This window comes from Podarcis filfolensis (genome assembly GCF_964270895.1).
Source record: "Podarcis filfolensis genome assembly, chromosome: 2".
NCBI lineage: Eukaryota > Metazoa > Chordata > Lepidosauria > Squamata > Lacertidae > Podarcis > Podarcis filfolensis.
In genome coordinates this window covers 12,376,370-12,396,067 of record NC_139605.1, presented here as the reverse complement: position 1 = coordinate 12,396,067, position 19,698 = coordinate 12,376,370, and the positions used below count along the sequence as shown (strand labels likewise).

General features: G+C 45.0%; 1 protein-coding gene across 1 annotated transcript in view; it reads left to right on the top strand.

Annotated features, from left to right (window-relative positions):
• The window catches only part of SLC44A4 (solute carrier family 44 member 4), a 59,876-nt gene that overhangs the window by 14,151 nt on the left and 26,027 nt on the right, over positions 1-19,698 (top strand). Inside the window, exons 2-7 of the mRNA XM_083601012.1 lie at positions 5,135-5,183; positions 7,630-7,703; positions 8,856-8,934; positions 12,159-12,258; positions 16,666-16,794; positions 19,035-19,095. Of these exons, the coding sequence (XP_083457138.1) occupies positions 5,135-5,183; positions 7,630-7,703; positions 8,856-8,934; positions 12,159-12,258; positions 16,666-16,794; positions 19,035-19,095 (492 nt within the window). The remainder of the gene's footprint in view (positions 1-5,134; positions 5,184-7,629; positions 7,704-8,855; positions 8,935-12,158; positions 12,259-16,665; positions 16,795-19,034; positions 19,096-19,698) is intronic.

Below are 19,698 nucleotides of genomic sequence, written 5' to 3'. Positions count from 1 at the left end.
AGTTTTTATCGTGTTTTTATTATGTTGGGAATTGCCCAGAGTGACTGGGGAGGCCTGGCCAGATGGGCAAGGTATAAGTAATGAATTATTGTTATTATTATTTATTTATTACTAATGTGGACCCACCCAAAGGCTGCCTAGAAATGTCCCCTCATCCAAAGTGTAGCTGTGAAGCTCTTCATAGGAGAACTTCATACCAGGGATATAACCGAGAAGGCCGAACTGAGAATCTCATGGAAGGCTTTCCATGGCACTTATTTATTTTATTTTATTGTTGTATGTGGCAAGGCCCCTGTTTTGATCCCTGGCGTCTCCAGCTATAGCTGGAGAAGACCTCGGCAGCAGAAACCCCGGAGAGCTGCTGTGGGCCAGTGCAGGCAATACTGAGCAATGGTCTGACTCGCTATAAGGCAGCTTCCCACATTGCCTTAGCCTTAGCCGATGGTTTTGATGTTGGAGCTTGTTGTATTTATCAGTGATGTTTTTATGTGTTGTGATCTGTCTTGGGGAGGGCTATGCGACCTGAAAAGTGTATTAGCAAACCAGTTAAAATAGATAAATATGACTCCTCACCTATTGAGAGCCCACCCCAGGAAGTCGTCCTTTTCTTATGCTGCAGAGAGGTTAAGGCACGGGTAGGCAAACTAAGGCCCGGGGGCCGGATCCGGCCCGCAGAAAGTCCGGGAATCAGCGTGTTTTTACATGAGTAGAATGTGCCCTTTTATTTAAAATGCATCTCTGGGTTAGAGACATCACCTTGCCAACAAAGGTCCGTATAGTTAAAGCCATGGTTTTCCCAGTAGTGATGTATGGAAGCGAGAGCTGTAACCATAAAGAAGGCTGATTGCCGAAGAATTGATGCTTTTGAATTATGGTGCTGGAGGAGACTCTTGAGAGTCCCATGGACTGCAAGAAGATCAAACCTCTCCATTCTGAAGGAAATTAGCCCTGAGTGCTCACTGGAAGGACAGATCCTGAAGCTGAGGCTCCAATACTTTGGCCACCTCATGAGAAGAGAAGACTCCCTGGAAAAGACCCTGATGTTGGAAAAGATGGAGGACACAGGGAGAAGGGCATGACAGAGGACGAGATGGTTGGACAGTGTTCTCGAAGCTACCAGCATGAGTTTGACCAAACTGTGGGAGGCAGTGGAAGACAGGAGTGCCTGGCGTCCTCTGGTCCAGGGGGTCACGAAGAGTTAGAAACGACTAAACAACAACAAATCTCTGGGTTATTTGTGGGGCATAGGAATTTGTTCATTATTATTTTTTCAAAATATAGTCTGGCCCCCAACAAGGTCTCAGGGACAGTGAACCGGCCCTCTGCTGAAAAAGTTTGCTGACCCCTAGGTTAAGGGGACACTACTGGTGGCAGTCCTTGCAGGTGATTCGTGGATGCGACTGAAGCATTGAACGTTTGCATGTGGGTATCAGCTTCCAAGTTTGGCACAGTACCAAAATGAAAATGCCCAGGTGTGTGTGCTATATGCAAAAGACCCCAGGTGCTCAGCCAATACCTGAGGGTTGATGTCATTCCGGGGAAGAAGCTTATTTTCAGTGATGTTTTTGTATACCACATCGGCGGCTGCTATAGTCTTTTCTTGCACCTGACGCCCTCCATGGCTCTGATTACAGTGGCTATTTCCTGGTTTGAGTTTTACCGCTCTCCCTCGCTTATCTCTTGCTAATTGAGTCTAATAGCTTCGCTATCAGCACTGCCATTGAACTCCTCCAAGTGAATTTGGGCACGCCCCAAATTCTGCTCCATCTACTTAGGAAACTGGACAATTCCAGGCCCTGGGTCTTTCTCAGAGGATATGGCTATCAATGAATAATAGCCATGAACGCTTTTCTCTGCCTCCACAGTCCGAGGCAGTAATGTCTCTGAACACCAGTTGCTGGAAACCTCAGGCCGGGAGAGTGCTCTTGTGCTAGGGTCCATTTTCCTACAGCCAACTGGATCATTCCCAGTGAGGTTTGGCTTGGCTGTGACAATACTTCCCTGCAGATTAGGGGTGGGTATCCGTGAAGCTGAGGCTCCAATACTTTGGCCACCTCATGAGAAGAGAAGACTCCCTGGAAAAGACCCTGAGGTTGGGAAAGATGGAGGGCCCAAGGAGAAGGGGACGGCAGAGGACGAGATGGTTGGACAGTGTTCTCGAAGCTATTGTGAGATTCTCTGTGCCCAGAAGCCTTATAGCATGGGTAGGCAAACTAAGATCCAAGGGCCAGATCAGGCCCAATTGCCTTCTGGATCTGGCCCGTGGACGGTCTGTGCAATCCTTCCCCAAAATAGCTCAACAACTCTGGGCCATCCACCCACCGTACGCACTCTCCTCCTCCCTCCAATGACAATGGGTAGATCACTGCCAGTTTTTTTATACTGGGAGTAGATTGCAGTCTCTTGGGAGTTGGACATGCCAGGTCTAGAGGACACCATGTTGGCTAGCCCTGGATTTGAGGATTACAGAAAGGAAAACAGACCAGCATGAGTCTGTTGACATGAGCCAACAGTGTGACGTGGCAGCTAAAAAAGCCAATGCAATTCTGGGCTGCATCAATAGGAGTATAGCATCTAGATCAAGGGAAGTAATAGTGCCACTGTATTCTGCTCTGGTCAGACCTCACCTGGAGTACTGTGTCCAGTTCTGGGCACCACAGTTCAAGAAGGACACTGACAAACTGGAACGTGTCCAGAGGAGGGCAACCAAAATGGTCAAAGGCCTGGAAACAATGCCTTATGAGGAACGGCTAAGGGAGCTGGGCATGTTTAGCCTGGAGAAGAGGAGGTTAAGGGGTGATATGATAGCCATGTTCAAATATATAAAAGGATGTCACATAGAGGAGGGAGAAAGGTTGTTTTCTGCTGCTCCAGAGAAGCGGACACGGAGCAATGGATCCAAACTACAAGAAAGAAGATTCCACCTAAACATTAGGAAGAACTTCCTGACAGTAAGAGCTGTTCGACAGTGGAATTTGCTGCCAAGGAGTGTGGTGGAGTCTCCTTCTTTGGAGGTCTTTAAGCAGAGGCTTGATAACCATATGTCAGGAGTGCTCTGATGGTGTTTCCTGCTTGGCAGGGGGTTGGACTCGATGGCCCTTGTGGTCTCTTCCAACTCTATGATTCTATGATTCTATGAGTCTCAGCTCAGAGAGGTGTCAGCTTAGTCCAGCAGCTGGATGAACATGCAAGGACGGGAGATGCTCATCTCCTAAGGCCAGAGGCATTAATAAAAACTGGGGTCAGCAAACATTTTCAGCAGGGGGCCGGTCCACTGTCCCTCAGACCTTGTGGGGGGCCAGACTATACAGTCATACCTCGGGTTACAGACATGTCAGGTTGCGTTTTTTCGGGTTGCGGACCACTTCCGGTTTTTGGCAGCCACGCATGCACAGAAGCACTAAATCACACTTTGCGCGTGCGCAAACGCTTTGCTGCGGGTTGTGGACGCTGCGGGTTGCGAATGTGCATCCCACATGGATCACGTTCACAACCCGAGCGTCCACTGTATTTTGAAAAAAATAATAATGAATGAATTCCTATGCCTCACAAATAACCCAGAGATGCATTTTAAACAAAAGGACACATTCTACTCATGTAAAAACACGCTGATTCCCGGACCGTCTGCAGGCCAGATTGAGAAGGCCGGATCTGACCCCCGGGCCTTAGTTTGCCTACCCATGAATAAAAAGATCGCGTTCCCAGCGAGACGGAAAGAAGCAATCCTTCCATCGGGCCATATTTGCATGGCAGTTTAACACTGGGGGAAATAAGGCAAGTATATAATCTGGAGAAGACGCTTCTTGAGTTGCCTGGGTTGCACAACCACAAGGGACTCTGGACATTCAGGGAAGGTTGCTTACCAACCAGTCTTTGTTGCATCCTATTGCACCACATAACAGGCCGGCCGCTAGCCCAGGAGTCTTACGGCAGGGCGGCAGCCAGGCAATGGCAGCTCCTTGGCTTGAATTAGAACCATCCACCTTCTGGAAGCAGCTGGTTGCGGCAACTTGGCTAGTTTCTCCTCGAAGGAGGGAGCCAGTTTTCCAGTTTACGTGCAACCAGGCTGCCTGCTAACGTTCTGCTCTTGTTGTAGAATGGCAAGCTGCTCTAGGGCTGCCTTGCTGTGTTATTATGCTGCCTCCAGCCCCTGGGAGGGACCTTTGGGGAAGGTCAGGCAGTCAGTGAATAAAGCACAGCTGGTTGGGATTCATACCTTTTGAGAAATACTTTTCTTTCTTTTTAATTTTTTTTAATTAAGAATTTCAACATAACAATTTATCCAAAATACATCATCCTCATTCCCCCCCCCATTTTTTTCCTTCCCCCCTCCCCCCAAAAAGAAAAAAACACCCTCCCCTCCCCAGACTTCCCTCAGCTCCTCTCTCTGGTTTTTCAGCACATATTATTCTCTGTGTATTAAAAAATTGTAAAGATCCTTAATTTATCTATCTATATGTTACCAATAAAAAGTTTGTGTATGTTTGTTCAAAACCTGCCAAGGAGTCCAGTTCATTTCGTTGTTTCTTTAAGTACTTTGTAAAAGGTTCCCATTCTTCTTTAAAGTCACAGTTGTCCTTATCACGTAGTTTGTGTGTCAATTTCGCCAATTCCACATAGTCCATCAATTTCTCTTGCCACAGTTCTTTGGTCGGGATTTCCTCGTTCTTCCATCCTTGTGCTATTAAGACTCTTGCCGCCGTTGTCGCGTACATAAAGATGTTTTTCAGTTTCTTTGGTAGGTCTTTCCCTACAATCCCTAACAAAAATACTTCAGGTTTTTTTTTACAAATGTTAATTGTAAAATTAAATGCTTTTCTATAACTAACATGGTGAGGGGAAAGAAAGTTGCTCCAAAGGCTTTGTGGTCACACTGGGTCCGAACAGTAAAACCTATATAAACCCATAGATGGCTCCGCTGGTAGAACATGAGGCTCTGGATCTCAGGGATCTGGGTTCAAGTCCCACGTTGGGCAAAAAGATCCCTGCATTGCAGGGGGTGGACTAGATGAACCCTGGGAGTCCCATCCAGCTCTACAATTCTATGATTCCATAGCCTCCACATTTCTTGCTGGGACATAGTAGATATTTCCTCCTGTCCTCGATTTACCCACCCCCATCTCTCTCTCACCAGGGGACAAGTTGAAACATGACCCGACTTTCCACGGCCCCATCAAAAATAGGTAAGAAACGCTTTGCGCATGGGCAGGTGAATTGGCTGCAATCTGGAGTACTTGTGTGGTGTCTTTGAAAGCGGCCGGGAGGCAAGGCGGCCTAAGAGGAGAATAGGCAGGCTTAGGTTCTAACTGCAGAGAACCTGCAGCCCTTCAGATGTTGACAGATGACAGCTACCGTCACCCCTGACTAGGAATGTGAGATTATTATTATTATTATTATTCCATTTGCAGCTAGGTCTATCCAACTGACCCTTTCTGAAACAATATGGGAACTGAAACACAGCCATTTTGCACAGTTCTCCCTTACCCGAATGTTATGATGCTGTTCTCCAATCAATGCTTATAAAAAACACATAAATTAGAGGAAATTGGGAATAAAACTGAAAAAATTCCCATCCGTTTATTTGATTGTGTTTATATCCTTCCTTTTCCTCTGAGGGGCTCGTTCGTGGTTCTCCCCCTTCCTCATTTTCTCCTCACAACAACCCTGTGAGGTATTCGAAACAAAATAAAAAAATTCCTTCCAGTAGCATCTTAGAGACCAATTAAGTTTGTTGTTGGTATGAGCTTTCGTGTGCACACACACTGAAGTTGAAGTGTGCATGCACACGAAAGCTCATACCAAAAACAAACTTAGCTGGTCTCTAAGGTGCTACTGGAAGGAATTTTTTTATTTTGTTTCGACTACGGCAGACCAACACAGCTACCTACCTGTAACTAAACCTGTGAGGTAGGTTATGCTGAGAGGTTCTGACTGGCCCAAGGTCACCCAGTGAGCTTCATCACTGTGTGCGGATTCAAACCCTGTGGGGTTAAATACAGTGGTACCTCGGGTTACAAACACTTTGAGTTACAGACTCCGCTAACCTGGAAGTAGTACCTCGGGTTAAGAACTTTGCCCCAGGATGAGAACAGAAATGGTGTTCCAGCGGCAGTGGGAGGCCCCATTAGCTAAAGTGGTACCTCAGGTTAAGAACAGTTTCAGGTTAAGAACAGACCTCTGGAATGAATTAAGTTTGTAACTAGAGGTACCACTGTAAGGAAGACAAGAACCATGTACAGTTGTACCTTGGTTGTCAAACACCTTGTGACTAGAAAGGTTTGCCTCCCGATCGCTGCAAACCCAGTAATGAGTGTTCTGGTTTGCGAATGCTTTTGGGAAGTCGAATGTCTCCTGCGGCTCCTGCAGCCAATCGGAAGCCGTGCCTTGGTTTTTGAACGTCTTGAGCGCCTTGGTTTTTGGAAGTCGAACAGATTTCCAGAACAGATTCCGTTCAAGAACCAAGGTATGACTGTATGCCACTTTGAACTCCTTGGAGGGAAAGGTAAGATATAAATGCAATAAATAAATGAAGATAAAATAAAGGAGAGCAAATGCTGATTGCATTCCCTGGACTGATTCACATTCCGGATATGGGAACATTGGCAATTTTGGCTCCCCGTCTCCTATATTCTCCAATATCCCTAGTGATGACTCAGTTATGTGAAGAAAAATTGCCCTCTAGCCCAGTGGTGTGCAGTCAGTGGAATAGGGGGACTAGAGTAGTCCCTTAAATGTTCCCCTGGCTCCTCCTTCCCAAACCCTACGGAAAACTTCACCGCACAACACTTATATGGCCTATTTAGAAGAGAAGAAGAAGAGTTTGGATTTGATATCCCGCTTTATCACTTCCCGAAGGAGTCTCAAAGCGGCTAACATTCTCCTTTCCCTTCCTCCCCCACAACAAACACTCTGTGGGGTGAGTGGGGCTGAGAGACTTCAGAGAAGTGTGACTGGCCCAAGGTCACCCAGCAGCTGCATGTGGAGGAGCAGAGACACAGACCCGGTTCACCAGATTATTATGAGTCTACTGCTCTTAACCACTACACCACACTGGCTCTCTTGTTTAGAGTAATTCTCCCCTCCTTTTAATTGTTTCTTCCAGGGCTGGGCCTTCAGAGGAATTTAAGCTGTCTAGTTCAGGCAGCTTCCTTCGTCACCCAGGTGTTTTCCATGTGTCCTAGGCTACAACTCCCATCAAGCTGGCTGGGGCAGATAGGAGTTGTAGTCCAGAACATCTGGAGGGTGCCAGGTTGCTGAAGGCTGAGCCTAGAGTGAGTGTTTTTGGGGTCCGAGAGCCAGTGTGGTGTAGTGGTTAAGAGCGGTAGTCTCGTAATCTGGTGAACCGGGTTTGCTTCCCCGCTCCTCCACATGCAGCTGCTGGGTGACCTTGGGCCAGTCACACTTCTCTGGAGTCTCTCAGCCCCACTCATCTCACAGAGTGTTTGTTGTGGGGGAGGAAGGGAAAGGAGAATGTTAGCCGCTTTGAGACTCTTTCGGGTAGTGATAAAGCGGGATATCAAATCCAAACTCTTCTTCTTCTTCTTCTTCCAAGCAGACTCCTCCATCCCCATTTCTGCTATTTATTCACACGTGTCCGTGATCTGTCTTCCTGCCGTCCTTCTGTTCCAGGAGCTGTACTGACATTATCTGCTGTTTTATCTTCACGGTTTTCATCGCTGGCTACATCGTGGTGGGGATTCTGGGTAAGTAGTGCTAAAAGTAACAGGGCTTGGAGATGAGGGCAAGGAAGGTGGAATCAAGTTGGGAGCTATTGTTTCGCCAGGCAGACGCAGTTTGTCTGGAAGCTCTGCCAGCTTCAGTACATGACATGCGAACCAAATTCACTCAGGTTGTTTTCTTTCTTTCTTCTATTTTTAATTTTTTTAAAAAAATAGATTTTATTGATACATCAGATCAACAACAACAAAACAGAAAAACAAAACAAAAACAATATACAGCAATAAAAAGAAATTAAAAATTAGATAATGACAATAAAAGTTACAGCCAACAAAACTTAAACATTTACACCACATAAATATAAATATAAATATAAATATAAATATAAATATAAATATAAATAAACGTAAAGTTTTGACTTCCTTCACCCTGATATCTGCTTTTTAATTTATTTCTTTTCAACTGTTTCCTTTGTGAATTATTCTTACGATTGCCTCACATACATAACCTAAGAGTCATAAACCGTCTTGCAGAAATTAATCAAACACTCAGGTTGTTTTCGTTTGCAGGCTTGATTTTGGGCACAATCTCTGTTCAGTGCCAGCGGAAGTAAATAAGTTGCAAAGTGCTGCCCTTTGTGCTAAGACGCGTTTTACCATTTACAGACACCGTAATCGTAAGAGTCTTCAGCATAAAAACAAAAAACTGCAGTGTTATGGGCTAGAAACTTGCTGTGTATTTCACTAACGCCTTGGACTTGAAAGAATATATTGTATTGATCCTTGACACAGACCCTCCAAGTTTCCCTATTTTCCAGGGACAATCCTGGAGCTACAAAAGCTGTCCTGGTTTCTGATTTGATCTTGGAATGTCCCACTTTTCCTTAGAATATCCCTATTTTCATGGAGAAATGTTGGAGGGTATGGAATAGGATGCCCCAAGGCATTTTTTCCAGCTGGAAATCACCAGAACTCAGTTCTGGCACCTCTCAGGTGCCATTATAAGAGAACAAGGGAGGTGTTCATGGTGAGTTCCAACACCTCTTTTTCTATAAAAATAGCACTGGTCATTGTCCCGCCTTTGAGTCCACCCCTAACCAACACCACCTCACAGCGCCTCTGTAAAAATGCGAGCGCCTTTCCTCACTCCCATTATCCTTTGTTTCCTCTCAATCCTAGCCTGGCTATACGGTGATCCCCGGCAGGCTATTTATCCCAGGAATTCAACTGGAGCATATTGCGGAATTGGCGAAAACCGGTAGGTACAGAGACCCACGGGAAAGAAGGGGGAACCAATTGTGAAGGGTGCATTGTCACGGGGAGCGTGTTTAGTAAGCGCACAAGGCTGGAATCCATGGCCAGAAACGTACCTTGGCCTTGCAGGGCCATTTTCTTCCTCCTCCTTTTCCTCATCGGCTTAACTTGTTTTTAGTTTTTGCTTCCTTCTAACATTCGTGTTTCCCCTTTTGCCAACAGTCGAGTCTGCTGCTTCACCTTTTTCTTCTTCATTTTATGCATTTGCTGTGTCCTTTTCCCGGTCTCTTTCTTTACATGACTTGCGCCCACCTCCTATTGGCAAAACCTATTTGGTGTTTCGCAACTTTCTGACTAGTTGCAGGACCTTAGCCAGACCTAGCAGAGTAAACGCAGAATCCATGGAAACAATTGGCAATTTATCTGCAGACAGGATAGACGAAGCACAAACCAGGAACTTGTAGTTAGGTGTTTATTATATACAGTGGACTATTTACAGAACACGGATCTTATGCTAGCTCTCTCTGACACGACTCACAACTCCTACACTGACACACAGAACTCTGAACCTCTGAACTCACACATTCCAGTTAGTAGGCCATTAATTATCACTCCCTTGAGAGAGCTTGACCAATCAGGGAGCTGTCTCCATGACTTTGTTATCACCAGGCAGACTTACTCCTTCAGATTGCCTTCTGGCTGTCTGCCAAACCTTAATAGACTCTGTGTGAGTAGCTGCACGTACACAGTTTCCCAATACCTCCCCCCCCCAAAAAATCCTTTTTACTGTGCATTTGTGATGGGGGCGTTGGGAGGAGAAATTTGAAGGTGAATCTATGAAACGTTCACTTTCCAAAACAGTATGAGAACCCGGAAGCACAGCCGTCCTTCAGAATTCTCCCTTATCCAAACTTTGCCATGCAACCGATGCATAATGATGTGTCACTTAAATACCATACAGAAATGCATTATATTAGGGGAAATCTCTTGCTAGTCAAAAAACGCATCTCAAAAATGTGTTTGTTAGGAGAAATTCACACTAAAATTCACACTTTTTTAGAAAAAAAGAAAGAAATTTGCACATCGCTGCAGAAGTATGGAGAATGGAATTTGAGATTTGTTGTTGTTGTTTAGTCGTTTAGTCGTGCCGACTGTTTGTGACCCCATGGACCAGAGCATGCCAGGCACTCCTGTCTTCCACTGCCTCCCGCAGTTTGCTCAAACTCATGCTAGTAGCTTCGAGAACACTGTCCACCCATCTAGTCCTCTGTCGTCCCCTTCTCCTTGTGCCCACAATCTTTCCCAACATCAGGGTCTTTTCCAGGGAGTCTTTTCTTCTCATGATGTGGCCAAAGTATTGGAACCTCAGCTTCACGATCTGTCCTTCCAGTGAGCACTCAGGGCTGATTCCCTTCACAATGGATAGGTTTGATCTTCTTGCAGTCCATGGGACTCTCAAGAGTCTCCTCCAGCACCAGAATTCAAAAGCATCAATTCTTCGGCGATCAGCCTTCTTTATGGTCCGGCTCTCACTTCCATACATCACTACTGGGAAAACCATGGCTTTAACTATACGGACCTTTGTTGGCAAGGCGATGACTCTACTTTTTTAAGTAAGGAATTTGAGATAGAATGGGAAAATTCAAGATTCAAAACAGATATTTCCTTCCATCCCTGACTCGTGATGATTTGTGCACGTTGATGGTATCAGGGCAGTTGTACATGATCCAATTTTCAGCATTGGCCGCATTTGCACTATATGTTAAAAGCACCGTGATATCAGTTTGAACAATCATGGCTCCCCCTAGAGAATCCTGTAAACTGTAGTCTGTCAAAGGTGCTGAGAGCTGTTCCCCTCACAGAGTTGCGGTTCTTAGAGCTCTCTGGGAAGAACGATTGGCACTTGGATATCTCAGTTGGTAGAGCACGAGACTCTTCATCTCAAGGTTGTGGGTTCGAAACACACGTTGGCCAAAAGATTCCTGCATTGCAGGGGGTTAGGCTAGATGACCCTCGTGTTCCCTTCCAACTCTACAGTTCTATGATTGTTAAACCACTCTAGGGTGCATTTAACCCCATTTTTGTCCATGCCCCAGCCCCAGTGGACGTTGCCCCTCCCTGCCATTTGCCCTGGGAAGAAAGCTTCTCTCAGCCCTTGGCCCCTGAACTGTTGACTCTGCCCCTGCCTAAGATACGGCCTCCCCTCATGGAATACTTCCATACTGCTGAACTAACAGGGAGGATAAGAGGAGATATGGTACAAAAAGTGAATAAGGAATGGGCTATCTTTAAGGAATACATCAAAATTTATGTGGGAAAAGTAGAATTTCTGACAGATATTGAGGGAATCCAGAGAGAAAGGAGAGCAAAGTCAAGATAGAAGAAGAGATTAAAGAAATAATGAAATGTGTTTAAGCTACAGTGGTACCTCTAGATACGAACGGGATCCGTTCTGGAGCCCCATTCGTATCTAAAAGTAAACGTAACTAGCGACGGCGCGTCTGCGCACTCGCGCATCACTTTTCGCCACTTCTGCGCATGCGCGCGACATCATTTTGAACAGCTGCGCACGCGCAACCGTTGAAACCCGGAAGTAACGCGCTCCGTTACTTCCGGGTTGCCGAGGAGCGCAACTCAAACGCGCTCAACTCGAAGCGTCTTCAACCCGAGGTATGTCTGTAGTTGGAAAAATAAAGTAGCGTAACAAGAATGGCTGGAAGTCAAGTCACTTGGTGGGTGTCCGTGTGGGATAGGCGTGTAGGTTTGTTGATATGTACAGTACAGTGGTACCTCGGGTTAAGAACTTAATTCATTCTGGAGGTCTGTTCTTAACCTGAAACTGTTCTTAACCTGAAGCACCACTTTAACTAATGGGGCCTCCCACTGCCGCCGGAGCACAATTTCTGTTCTCAACCTGAAGCAAAGTTCTTAGCCTGAGGTACTATTTCTGGGTTAGCGGAGTCTGTAACCTGAAGCGTATGTAACCCGAGGTACCACTGTATAGGTAGGTATTATATAGAATAAAGTAGGTATGTTTTATGTTATGAAAATAAGGTAGTGTGTTGTGTATGTGTATTGTGTAAATGTATATGTATGTGTTTTATATGTTAATAAAATTTAAATAAATAAAAAAGAAAGAAACGAAAAAGATACGGCCTCCCCTCTCCTCCCTACCCTCTTAATTATTTAATCTGGGTTTGTTTCACTCTCTATGTGTGTGTTTTGTAGGGGCAAACCTTTCGTTTTCTACCTCAACATTATGAAGTGCGCCACAAGCTTCAACGTCATATCAGCTGCGATGAGCGGATTGCAGTGCCCTACACCGCAGGTAAGAAGAGTAGGCCAGCTCAGGAGGGGTTCCTGAGATGGAGCTGGCTGTAGCAGGAAGCACTTCTTCATGTCCATTTTGTTTCGTTTTCCTTCAACTTTATCTCCCCACTGCCGATTTTCAAATTGCATCACATCAGCCTTCTTTCCAGGCACCACTGGCTGATTGAACCCAGGGCCTACTGCTCATGGAATGCGCTGTTTCCTACTGAGCCACAGCCCTTCCCTTGTGCGCTATGCTGCTGCTGCTGCTGCTGGCACGAAAAATGTGTTGATGTGCTCATCCTTTATATTTGAAGCCGACTCTTCTATCTCTCCTGTCGTTCATAGAATCATAGAGTTGGAAGAGACCACAAGGGCCATCGAGTCCAACCCCCTGCCAAGCAGGAAACACCATCAGAGCACTCCTGACATATGGTTGTCAAGCCTCTGCTTAAAGACCTCCAAAGAAGGAGACTCCACCACACTCCTTGGCAGCAAATTCCACTGTCGAACAGCTCTTACTGTCAGGAAGTTCTTCCTAATTCAGAAAGTTCTTCTTGTTGTTAATAATAATAATAATAATAGTAGTAAATTTTATACCCCGCCCATCTGGCTGGGTTTCCCCAGCCACTCTGGGCTGCTTCCAACAAAACACTAAAATACAATAACCTATTAAGCATTAAAAGCTTCCCTAAACAGGGCTGCCTTCAGATGTCTTCTAAAAATTTGGTAGTTATTTTGCTCTTTGACTTCTGGTGGGAGGGCATTCCACAGGGTGGGTGCCACTACCGAGAAGGCCCTCTGCCTGGTTCCCTGTAACTTGGCTTCTCGCAGCGAGGGAACTGCCAGAAGGCCCTCGGCGCTGGACCTCAGTGTCCAGGCAGAATGATGGAGGTGGAGACCCTCCTTCAGGTATACTGGGCTGAGGCCATTTAGGGCTTTAAAGCTTAGCACCAACACTTTGAATTGTGCTCGGAAACATACTGGGAGCCAGTGTAGGTCTTTCAAGACCGGTCTTATATGGTTAAATACAGTGGTACCTCTGGTTGCGAACGGGATCCGTTCCAGAGGCCCGTTCACAACCTGAAAAGAATGCAACCTGCAGCAGCGCGTCTGCGCACACGCAGGTTGCGATTCGCCGCTTCTGCGCATGCGCATGACGTCACTTTGCACATCTGCGCATGCGCGAGCAGCGAAACCCGGAAGTAACTATTTCCGGTACTTCCGGGTCGCCGCGGGACGCAACCTGAAAAAACGTAACATGAAGCAAACGTAACATGAGGTATGACTGTAGTGGGAATAATAAGTATTGTTGAATATTCATAACTAAAAGGGGGTGAGGAAATTAATGAAATAAGAGCGATAAGAACTTAGGATTCATAACCTGATGGATCCCAACAGTTTGAAATATTACAGACTTGGAGGCTCTGGTCTTATTTAAAGACATCACCAACCAAACCTGGGCCAAAGCATATTAACCTGTGTACATAAGAAAAAGAAACGGAAGGTCAAGCTGGCCGAGAAGAAAATACAATCTAAAATAACTGTTACTGCCAGGTCCCAAGGTAGGAGACACTCAATAGCAGAAATTGTTTTTTTTTTTTAATAATATTTATTACTTTTAAAGATTACAAAAAAGAAAGAAGGAAAGGGGGGGGAGATAAAAAAAGAAAATACAATACAATACAATGTATAAACAATACACAACACAACACGACACTAACACAGTAAACTAAACAAAAAAAACAAAAACAATTTAAAACACACATCATACCATTTCAATATCATATCTTACATTCACTTGTTTCAACGACCTCCTCACACCTCCCTTTTTGTATTCCACTTCTATTAATTGTTTCAGCAATTCCTTTCCATCTTCCTCTATTTTCTGTCATATAGTTGTCTTAACATATTTTAACCTTATTTTCCCTTTAATACTCCAATAATCTACTTGTACTTAATTCCTTCTAACATTTCTACTAAAGCCGTATAGCTTCATTCCAACATTTTTCTAACACTCATTAATTTTACAATATTTCCATAAATAGTCTTTAAACTTTTTCCAATCTTCTTCCACCGTCTCTTCTCCCTGGTCTCGGATTCTGCCAGTCATTTCCGCCAATTCCATATAGTCCATCAACCTGGTAATCTTCTGTCCGAGGCTCTTAAGTCTTTTCCAAGTCCCTTCTGCAAGTCTTCTTCATATTTATACATGCACTTTGCTTTGTCTTCTACTGATCTTATTTTTATTTTCCTTCCTTTGAGACTGAAGAGTAGATCTTGGGGAAACTCCCACCTAGAGATGATTTTATTCCTTCTCGACAGGGCAACCAAATCTCCGTAGTTAAAACTAAGATCCAAAAGATATTTCGGGACGTCTTTCAAAATTTCTCCAAGTCTGAAGGCCCTCACAATTTTAATCTCTTCTTGACCCAAGTCCAGATCCCAAAAATCAGCAAATTCCTGTGTGAGGGGATCTATCAAACTTTCCTTCTCCAGTTCAGGTAGAGCTCTAATCCTCGAAATCTGATTTTCTTTAAATTCAGTCATAGAAGGCATCAACTTATGATCATCAAGTTGCATCTGTAAGGCTGGGACTCTCTCTCTCTCCAGTTGTGTTACTTTAGGTTCAACGACAACAACTTTCTCCCTAGCCTTCTCCGCAGTTTGCCATGTCAAAGTAGATTCCTGTATCAGTTTCTGAATAGTTTCTGTATTGATGTTCACTTTTTGTCCCAAATTATCGATTTTGGTAGTTACCGCATCCACCTTCTTGTTAAGCTGTTCCAGTGAGTCATTTATCTTATTTAATGCAGCCGCTAAGGCCTCTTCTGTCGACATTCTTAACCAATTCAAGGTCAGTCCCAGAGTCTCACAGCTTTTTATCTTGCAGCTGGAAATTCCCCCAGCTCAGCTCTTGTAACAGTTTCAAAGGCTTCCTCTAGAGGGAAACAGTTTCTATTTGTATTGGTCCTTTTAGACACAGTTCAAACAATAAAATTAGTTTCAATTTTCAGTTACTTTTACTCCTTTTTAAACGCAGACGGAGACAATGGAAACAATGTATTTCTCTTATTTAACTAGCTGTCAGTGAACGTTCTAATCACGGTCAATGAGCATTCTAAAGCATGTCAGTCCTGCTGGCAGCCCGTTTCCAGGATCGGAGCGGTGGTATTTTAAATCTGTTCACTCTCTCTTGCAGGTATATTCTGTCCAAACCTTTCCCCCCTCTTCTCCTGCCACCAAGGGGGGTTTAGTATTTTTTACCGATGGAAATTTAGTCCTTTACAATAGACTTTCCGCGACTTCAGCTTGCATCCTCATTGCTTCAATCTATTTACAAAAGGGGAAGGTGGACTTCTTGTTTTGGACCTCCCCGTTTCGACACCAAATTAAGACGTTTAAAAATCCAATTCTCCGCTCTACTCACGGGTAGTTGCTTTAAGATCAAATTGTCCACAGGAAAAAGTTAGCGCTCTCCGGCAACAGCTATGCGGCTTCGCTCCGTGGAAGAAGCAATCAATTCGAAGCACTGCGCCACTCACCCCACGTCGCTCCGGATCCCCGAAACCAGGTTTCCCCGCGAGTAGGGGAGGCGCAAAAGGTGCCAGCCGAATCCCACGTTCACAGGCTTCACCCGCCTGTGATTTTTAGTGGGTCTCCGCCTTCGCCATGGCGGCCATACCCGAATTTCCACGAGGCAAATTCCTCCTGATCAGAGGAATTCCGCCATTACTGGAGGCGCCAACCCGGAAGTCAACAGCAGAAATTGATCCCAATGCAGATCTGAAAGATTTGATAGTTAACATGGACAAAAATATAAATGATAAACTGGATTCAATGAACAATAAGATTGAACAAAATTTTAACATAATAATAATACATCTTCAAGGTCAGGTAAAAGACCTGACAATATAAAGTAAGGAGCTAGACAAAACAGTTCAGGAATTAAAAATCAAGACAAATAAACAAGAAGTGGTGTCCAAAAGGATTCAGAATGACAATAAAGACCTGAGGAAAAATAAATAATAAAGTTATCAAATAATAACAAGGAAGTCACGCACGGGTGGAGGGAAGACACAGGGCAAGAAATAAGAAATTGATAAATGTTGGTACATAATGAAATGTGAAAATGTGAATTTACGAATATAATGTATATGTATCATTATGTAAAGATTTCGTATATGTATTGCAACATCAATAATAAATAAAATAAAATAAAATAATATAAAATAGAAGATGATTATGGCACAGGAGTAGGGCCATTGTAAGAAGTTGGCAACCCTAACTGCCAGAGAAGGCAAAACCAAGAAAGTGAGAAGTTGGGGGCCTTGACTTCTCCCAGACTCCAGACATGACAATTGGAAATTCTGTCAGATCAAAGCAATCAATAATCTTTGCAAACCCTTCCTTTCCCTCTCTCCAGATCTGCGTCCCGTCCTGCCCTTCCAAGTTCTGGGCGGTGCCTCCGCAGATTATCCAAAAGGATAAACCCGAGAACGTATGGAACCAGACCCTGTGCCAGCCAGCAATTAACCTCACGACGACCAGCCTGGTAAGTTGGCACCTTTTATTACGGCAGGCTAGTTCTTCACCCCCACCCATTTCTCCACTCAGCAAGTGTACAGGCCGTAAGAAGAGATCCCCGCTGGATCAGGCCTGTGGCCCATATAGTCCGGAGTCCTGTTGTTGCAGAGCCCAGTCAGATGCCTTGATGGAAAGCCCAAAAGCAGAACCTGAACATAACAGCCCTCTCCTCCTTGCAGTTCCCAGCAGAAATATATTCAGAGGTCTTCTTCTTTGGCGATCGCTCGTAGACGAGTAGGATTGTCTTCCATAAACACTGTTTTAACAATGAGTCCGTAAGTGATTGTGGAGGCCAATTCTGGACCCACACGTCCTTCCACACTGGGGACATAGGTTTCCGGGTGGGAGTTGATCACGGTGAGGGTTTGCCAAGCATGCCTTTCTCCCTTGTGTTTCCCCCTTGCGTCCTGAGTTTGAGCGTCTTCAAAGCCCATGACACCTTTGGTAAAGGCTGTTCTCCAACTGGAGCGCTCACAGGCAAGTGTTTCCCAGTTGTCAGTGTTTATACTACATTGTTAAAGATTTGCCTTGAGAGAGTCTTTAAACCTCTTTTGTTGACCACCAGCATTACGCTTTCCATTTTTAAGTTTGGAATAGAGTAGTTACTTTGGAGGACGATCATCCGGCATCCGCACAATATGACCAGTCCAACGAAGTGGATGTTGAAGAATCATCGCTTCGACACTGGTGATCTTTGCTTCTTCCAATACACTGGCATTAGTTTGCCTGACTTAATGGTATGTCCATAAGTGACTGTGGAGGCCAATTCTGGATCCACACATCCTTCCACAGTGGGGACATAGGTTTCCAAGTGGGAGTTGATCGTGGTGAGGGTTTTTCCAAACATGCCTTCCTCATAGCTCGTTTCTCCCTTTCTCCCTGAATTCTTCGAAGTTCATGACAGCTTTTGTCGAGGCTATTCTCCAATTAGAGCGCTCGCAGGCCGGTGTTTCCCAGTTATCAGTGCTTATACTACATTTTTTAAGATTTTGTTTTCCACCGATATTTCGCTTTCCATTCTTAAGTTCGGAATAGAATAATTGCTTTGAAAGATGGTAATCTGGCATCCGCACAATATGACCAGTCCAACGAAGTTGATGTTGAAGAATCATCACTTCGACACTGGTGATATTTGCTTCTTCCAATACGCTGGCATTAGTTTGCCTGACTTCCCAGGTGATGTGTAATTTTTTTCGGAGACACCTTTGATGGAATCTTTCGGGGAGTTGGAAATGGCGTTTGTAAATGGTCCATGTTTCACAAGCATATTCAGAGGTATACAGCCTCTCACACCAGAGGTGGAAAATAGACGTTGTGGCTAGTAGCCATGGAGAGCCTTAGGTTAAGGTAAAGGGACCCCTGACCATTAGGTCCAGTTGTGGCCGACTCTGGGCTTGCGGCGCTCATCTCGCTTTATTGGCCGAGGGAGCCGAAGTACAGCTTCTGGGTCATGTGGCCAGCATGACTAAGCCGCTTCTGGCAAACCAGAGCAGTGCACAGAAACGCCGTTTACCTTCCCGCCAGAGCGGTACCTATTTATCTACTTGCACGTTGATGTGCTTTCGAACTGCTAGGTTGGCAGGAGCAGGGACCGAGCAACGGGAGCTCACCCCATCGCGGGGATTCGAACCACTGACCTTCTGATCAGCAAGTCCTAGGCTCTGTGGTTTAACCCACAGCGCCACCCACGTCCCTGGAGAGCCTTATAGTCCCCTTTTAAAGCCATCCAAATTAGTGGCCACCGCTGTCTCTTGTTGGGAGCGTTTGCCTTGGTTTCCTGCTCTCCTTCTGGATAGGGATGGAAGAGATATTTGATTCAGCACACATTTAAAGCCGGATCTGTCGCATTCTCACTTTCCAAAACAATACACGAACGAAACACGGCTATAGCCTTCGAAAATTGCACCTGCCTGAATTTTGCGAAGCAGTCCTCCAGCCAAACAACATTTACAAAAATGAGGGATAAAGGGTGTATAAAAATGAAGGTATTGGTGAGACAAGCATGCAAGGTCGCATCATAGAAAGGGAAGTTGCTTGCCCAAAGTGTCAACGTTGCATAGAATAAATGGGTTAATTAGGAGAAATTTGCACTAAATTGCTGGGAAGAGCCACGTTGGCTGAAAGATTTTTAGATGGTGGTGGTGGGGATATCTTGAATGAATGAAACTGCACCAGAAAGCAAGATTTAACTTCCTGTTTAATTCACAGAGTGTGTCAGAAATTCTCAACCTGCAACTTTGTCCAGAATTCACTGTCCCGTCCGAGCCAGGTGAGCACACAATCTGGGTTCAGTCCGCTCACAAGCTCCCAGTCCTTTGACTGACGTTTCATCTACCTTGATGAGCAGCACAGGAGAGAATTCTGCTGGGTCTTTCGTTGCTTCAGCACTGCCAAAAGGAAAAGCCATGCCTAGCAAAAAATTTCCTTACTGTACAACTTTCAGTGGGGCTTGGATCATCTCTGTACCCTGAGGCATCATGAGGAATTTTAATCTACTGGGGCAAAAGAGTGAAGCCTCCTTAGACCACATGGGTGGCTAGAACCTCTGGGAAATATAGGGTCAAATGGACCAGTGGTCTAACTCTGTATAAAGCAGCTGTTTATGTTCCGGGGAGGAGTTTTGGGAGCGAGGCCTTCTCGGTTCAATGAAAATATTGCAGTTCATGTTTGAAATATGTACACATGGTCTGTGTGTGTGAATTTCATGTGTGTTTGAATTTGCTACTGTGATTTTATAATTTATTCAGCCAAGAATTCGTACCAAAGAGCCAATGTGGTGTGGTGTTATGGTTAGAAGTGGACTGACTAAGGCCCAGGTTCACTTAAGGGACCTTGGACCATTCACTCCCTCTCAAGCTAACTTTCCTACCTT